Source organism: Octopus bimaculoides, chromosome 12 (assembly GCF_001194135.2).
Source record: "Octopus bimaculoides isolate UCB-OBI-ISO-001 chromosome 12, ASM119413v2, whole genome shotgun sequence".
Classification (NCBI taxonomy): domain Eukaryota; kingdom Metazoa; phylum Mollusca; class Cephalopoda; order Octopoda; family Octopodidae; genus Octopus; species Octopus bimaculoides.
The window spans coordinates 22110902-22117581 of record NC_068992.1 but is presented as its reverse complement, the minus strand read 5'-3'; the positions used below and the strand labels follow the sequence as shown (position 1 = coordinate 22117581).

The window sequence follows — 6680 nt, the reverse complement described above, 5'->3', positions numbered from 1 at the left end:
CATCGACGAATGACAGGGACCTTCTCTTTGTGGTTGGCGACTTCAATGGGCATGTTGGACAACATGCAAGGAGCTTCCATGATGTACGTGGTGGCTATGGATTTGGTTCCCTCAATGAGGAGGAAACCAAGCTGCTAGAGTTTTGTGATGCAAATGATTTTATGGTCTGTAATACTAACTTCAGGAAACCTGCCAGTCACCTGCTCACTTACCAGTCTGGTGGAGACACTAGTTAGATTGACTACATTCTTGCCAGGAAACGGGCAAGATGGCTACTTATAAGTGCCAAAACCTTCCCAGGGGAAGAATGCACCCCACAAAAAGCACCGTATGAGCACGGTTGATGCCAGTGCCACCTGACTGGTCCCATGCTGGTAGCACGTAAAAAGCACCATTTGAGCGTGGTCGATGCCATTGCAGCCTCACTGGCCCCCATGCTGGTGGCACGTAAAAAGCACCCACTACACTCTCAGAATGGTTGCTGTTAGGAAGGGTGTCCAGTTGTAGAAGCCTTGCCAGATCAGATTGGAGCCTGGTGCAGCCTCCTGGCTTGCTAGTCCTCAATCAAACCATCCAGCCCATGCTAGCATGGAAACCGGGCGTTAAACGACGACGATGATGATGATGATGATCAATAAATACTTGGGTCAACTTGTGAAGGCAGAACTCCAGCATGGTCTTGGTTTAATAACTGAAGCTAATAAAAGGTTAATAATATCCTAGAGGTTAGGTCAGTTGACTTTATATGTCCCCTTTATAAAACTGAACCCCTAACTAGAACCCTAACCCAAAGGCTTTGGAACAGGGAGTACAAAAGGTGCAAGGGCACCCACTAAAATTTTGTGGGACGGTGGGGAAATAAAACCACACTGAAAATCCTCCGTTGGAGCTGGGTTTGCACCCCATGAGCAAATTTCATTTCCGCACTTGTGCCCTAACTAGGTGTTCTGTGTTTCAGCTTGTATTATATGTCATCTTATTTCATTCTTTTTATCATGTATCATTGCAGTGCTACAGACCACAACAAATATTTGGTATTTCACATGGCCGTTTATCAGTGAAACCGTTTCTTCTTCCTCCTAATTGTCAGTCATTTTCCAGTCTCAGACCAAAATTCTATCATAAAAATCAAAGATTACCGGTAAGCTATTTTCACTTCACCTTTTCAAAACAGATTTTGACTTTTGGCATGGCTTTGTAGTTAAAAAGCTTCATTTGCGACCTTGTGGTTTCAGGTTCAGTCCCACTGCATGGCATCTTGAGCAAGTGTCCTCTACTATAGTCCTGGGTCAGTCAATGCCTTAGAGGAAATTTTGGTTGACAGAAACTGTGTGGAATCCCATCATATGTATGAGTGTGTGTGTGTGTGTCGCTACTCCCCAATGCGTGTCAACCAGTGTTGGTTTGTTTACATCCTCATTTTATAGTTTAACAAAAGAAACCAATAGAATAAGGACTAGACTTATGATTTTACTTAGCTTGATGTGTCTTATCAAGTACAGCTAAATCTCTCGGAGCATCCAGAGATCCTTTCTCACTACTTCATATTAAAACATAAAATAAATATAATCAAATGGCACAGAGGCACAGGAGTGGCTTTGTGGTAAGAAAGCTTGCTTACCAATCACACAGTTCTGGGTTCAGTCCCAATGTGTGGCACCTTGGGCAAGTGTCTTATGCTATAGCCTTGGGCCAACCAAAGCTATGTGAGTGGATTTTGTAGATGGAAACTGAAAGAAGCCTGTCGTATATATATATATATATATATTTATTTATGTATATGTTTGACCCCACACCATCACTTGACAACTGATGTCGGTATGTCTACATCCCTATAACTTAGCGGTTCAGCAAAATAGACCAATAGGATAAGTACTAGGCTTACAAAGAATAAGTTCTGGGGTCGATTTGTTCAACTAAAGGCAGTGCACCAGCATGGCCACAGTCATTTTGAATTAATTTCTATAAAAAAGTTGCTGACAATATTTAGTTCATCTGTAGAGCAGTGAGCTGGCAGAATCATTGCTCATCACCATCTTCCATGTTGGCATGGGTTGGACTGTTTGACAAGAGCCAGCCAGGTACAAGCTACTGTGTCTGTTTTGTTATGGTTTTTACAGCTGGATGCCCTTCCTAACACCAACCACCCTGTAGGCTGGACAGTTACTGTGTCAGAAAAATACTTAGTCACATTTCTTCCAACAATATGTTCTGAGTTCAAATGCCACTGGGGTCGACTTTTCCTTTCATCTTTTCGAGGGTCGATAAAATAAGCCATGGTTGAGCACTGGGGTTGATGTAATCAACTAGCACCCTCCCCAACAATTGCTGGCCGTGTGCCAAAATTTAAAACCAATATTTAATTCATCCACAGATATTGATTCACGCAGCAATGTTGTATCTGAACCATTCGTGAGATGGTGTTGTAACTTGATGCAGTTGTACCATCAGTAAAATTGGACTTTGTTGTATTTCAATGATGTAATATATTATCCTATTATTCTATTCACAGATCCAACCACCAATCACTTACAACAACAGTCTATCCCATTTGAGGCATTTTTCAAAAGGAGACTCCTACAGCAGTGTACGTATGCTTCATATTATAACTTAAATTTCTTCTCCTCCTCCTATTTTAAGCATTTACTTTCTACGTGTTCCAGTCTTTTACAAATGTAAACTTTGGCAGTCATATATAATTAGTTTTAACAAGATAACACCACTCTGTCTAATTTCTCCCCCTCGCTCTCTAGTTTCCTATTATACACACATAATTGGACTATTTGTGAACCAAACCAAACAAAATGAATGGATTGACTGTTGTGCATTCAAACCCTTACCACAGTTCCAGCTGATATGCTTTTGACCAAAGCTCTTATATATCATCATTTAATGTCTGTTGTCCATGCTGGCATGGGTTGGATGGTTTGACCAGGGCTGGCAAGCTGGGAAGCTGTACCAGACTCCAGTCTGATTTGGCATGGTTTCTATGGCTGGATGCCCTTCCTAACGCCAACCACTCAAAGTGTGTAATGGGTGCTTTTACATGCCACTGGCACGGTTGCCGTTTGCGTGACACTGGTATCTACCATGACTGTGATTTTACTTGACTTGATGGGTCTTCTTCTCATACAGAACGTAATGCTAAAGGAGCTCTTTACATGCCACTGGTATCAGCCACGTTGCTTCTATGAGGTCTAATGCTCGAAAGATGCTTTTTACATGACATCAGCATCAGCCATGACTACGATTTTACTTGGCTTGATGGGTCTTCTCAAGCACAGCATATCGCCAAAGGTCTCAGTCACTAGGTATTGCCCCTCTGAGGCCTACAGTTCGAAGATCATGCTTCACTACCTTGTCCCATGCTTTCCTGGGTCTACCTCTACCACATGTTCCCTCTACAGTTAGTAATCGGCACTTCTTTATACAACCGTTCTCATCCACATGCATTGCATGACCATACTAGTGCAGTCATCTCTCTTGCATGCCATACCTGATGCCTCTTAAGATGCTTACACTCTGTTATACATGCACACTGACATTGCACATGCCGCAAAGCATACTGGCTTCATATCTCTCAAGCCTAGGCATGTCCTTGGCTGTCACAGCCCATGTTTCACTGCTGTGTTGCATAGCTGTACACACAGGTATCATGCAATCTACCTTTCACTCTGTGGGAGAGGCCCTTTGTTGCCAGCAGAGGTAGGAGCTCTCTGAATTTTGCCCAGCCTAATCTTTTTCTCATAGCTACGCTCTCGGAGCATCCACCTCTACTACTAACTTGGTCACCTAGATAATGGAAGCTATCTACTACCTCTAGCTTACACACCTGGCAGTCTATTTTCTGTACATTTTCGGTGTTTATTGTACCTGTGTATCTTCACACACAAAAGCTATTTTCTCTGTTAAACTTCCTCTGATATTGCTGCCCTTCTGTGTCCATAGCTTACACTGGGTACATCTTATGGAGTTTCTACCTATGCCTTTCCTTCAGATCGAGCAGGGTCATCTACCTGAAGGGATTTGTGCTTTGTTTGCCTTCCTACTTAACTAAGACTTTGGTTTTTGCTAGGTTAACTCTAAGGCCCTTCAGTTCTAGACCTTGCTTCCGTACCTGAAACTTCTTTTCTGAATATATCTGTTATAACGAGATGTCAGTGTTATTTTCATTTTTGCATAATTTAGGCGACAGTTTATTCACCACACTCTGTATGTATGTGTGTGTGTGTGTATGTGTATAAATATGTGTGTGTGTGTATATATAGAGTCATAGAAACCAAGACAAAACAGACACTGGAACCTGGTGTGGACCCAGGTCTTGCTAGTTCTTTTCAAGCCATCTAAACTCTGCCAACATGGAAAACAGACATTAAATGTTGATGATGATGATATACATACATACATGTATGTGTGTCTGTGTTATGGAGATTAGTAATGTTCCCACTACCTCCAATGTATTCAGAGGAAGAAAGAGAGTGTGTGCATGAGAAAAAGTCAATGACCCTTTAACCTCTCTTCTTTAAAACTAAACCTTAATAGGAAATCTCTCTCTTAAGAGTGTCACAGACAGTTGAACATTCTGTCTTTAGTCTATTAAATCTGTCTTATAAACCACTTTTGTCATCCGAGCTATCTTCATTGCTGTTAGCTGTTTCTGGGTCATTGCTGTCTGGTCAGCACATCACATATTTATTTGTTCGAGTTTCTCACTACACTTGTTAGTCAATGAGTGAATCCTAAGAAGCAATTTACTGTAGTGATTATGTGATGTATTAAATTTCTGAAGTAAAAACGTGTGTGTGTGTGTATGTGTGCGCACGCGTGTGTGTAAATCATTATTGAGTATCCCATATCTTTTAGCAGGTACACCATATATTTGCATGTTACAGATGGTAGTTTAAAAGGTTTGGTGCCAGGAAGGGAATCGGACTATAAAACCCTTCCTACTAAATTCCCATATGACCTATTAAGAAGACGTAATAACAATGATGATGGACATGTATACATCTCTCTCTCTCTTTCTCTCTCTCTCTCTCTCTCTCATGTGAAGGTGCATGGCTCAGTGGTTAGAGCGTCGAGCTTACAATCATGAGGTTGTGAGTTCGAATCCCGGACCGGGCTACGTGTTGTGTTCTTGAGCAAGACACTTTATTTCACATTGCTCCCATTCACTCAGCTGTAGAAGTGAGTTGCGACATCACAGGTGCCAAGCTGTATCGGCCTTTGCCTTTCTCTTGGATAACATCGGTGGCATGGAGAGGGGAGGCCGGTATGCATTGGCGACTGCTGGTCTTCCATGAACAACCTTGCCTGGACTTGTACCTGGGAGGGTAACTTTCTAGGTGCAATCCCATGGTCAGTCATGACCGAAGGGGGTCTCAGCATATATATATATATATATATATATATATATATATCCTTCACTAAGTCGCTGAAAAACTTGCAACATTATGAAGACACATTTAATTGCAGTTCAATTATAAAACCGCTTGATGAATTTTTGTTACAAGACATTAAAACACTTGTGAAATCAAGAAGTTATTTTATTGGTTCTGGCACCTTCTCTGTCATAAACGAATCACTTAGAATCAGATCAATTTTGTTGTATAAAAATATTGATTTTTCTTTGGATGTATTTTCTATTTTTCAGCCAATATCATGGAAAACAGTGATCATTACAGCTGCTATTGGTGGTGTATTTACGATGGCAATGTTCTATTTCAAACAAGCAAAAGAGCTAAGTAAATATCTAATTATGAATCCTATTATAACATTTAATTATGATACGGCAGCAAGCTGGTAGAATCGTTAGAATATCGGACCAAATACGTAACAGTATTTCTTTGTTATTTATGGGTTCTGGGTTCAAATACTGCCATGGTTGACTTTTACCTTTCATTCTTTTGGGTTCGATAAAATAAAGTACCAGTTGAGTACTATGGTCAATGTAATCAAATTGCCCCTCCCCTCAAAAATGTTGGCCATGTATGAAGATTTAAAATGAATATTTAACCTTTTAGCATTCAGATTTCTTTGTTGAATACGTTGTTTATTTATTTCACATTGATTTGAATTAATCACACATTACCTTGTAGCTTCAAGATTTCAGTGGTGTGTTTGTATATATTTAGAATGACATTGTAGGATAAGGTAAGAGGTTGGATCTGGTCAGTTTTTACATAAAACAGGTTGAATATTTGGGCCAGATATGGCCAATTTAAATGCTAAAGAGTTGAATTAATTATTATCGCCATGAAGGCAAAGTGGCCGAGTTCCTATCGAGTGTTGGGCCTCAGAGAGGTGAGGTGGCTGAGTTCCTTTTGAGCGTTGGGCCTCATGGAGGCGAGGTGGCTGAGTTCCTTTTGAGCGTTGGACCTCATGGAGGCAAAGTGACTGTGTTCCTTTTGAGTGTTGGGCCTCAGAGAGGCGAGGTGGCTGAGTTCCTTTTGAGCGTTGGACCTCATGGAGGCAAAGTGACTGAGTTCCTTTTGAGCGTTGGACCTCATGGAGGCAAAGTGACTGAGTTCCTTTTGAGTGTTGGGCCTCAGAGAGGTGAGGTGGCTGAGTTCCTTTTGAGTGTTGGACCTCATGGAGGCAGAGTGATTGAGTTCCTATCGAGTGTTGGGCCTCAGAGAGGCGAGGTGGCTGAGTTCCTTTTGAGCGTTGGACCTCATGGA

At 41.4% G+C, this 6680-nt stretch overlaps 1 protein-coding gene across 1 annotated transcript in view; it reads left to right on the top strand.

Annotated features, from left to right (window-relative positions):
• Window positions 1-889: 889 nt before the first annotated feature.
• LOC106874182 (protein SCO1 homolog, mitochondrial) overlaps window positions 890-6680 on the top strand; it is a 13052-nt gene continuing 7261 nt past the window's right edge. The window contains exons 1-3 of the mRNA XM_014921838.2: window positions 890-1141; window positions 2513-2587; window positions 5654-5744. Coding sequence (XP_014777324.2) covers window positions 905-1141; window positions 2513-2587; window positions 5654-5744 — 403 coding nt within the window. The 5' untranslated portion in view covers window positions 890-904. The remainder of the gene's footprint in view (window positions 1142-2512; window positions 2588-5653; window positions 5745-6680) is intronic.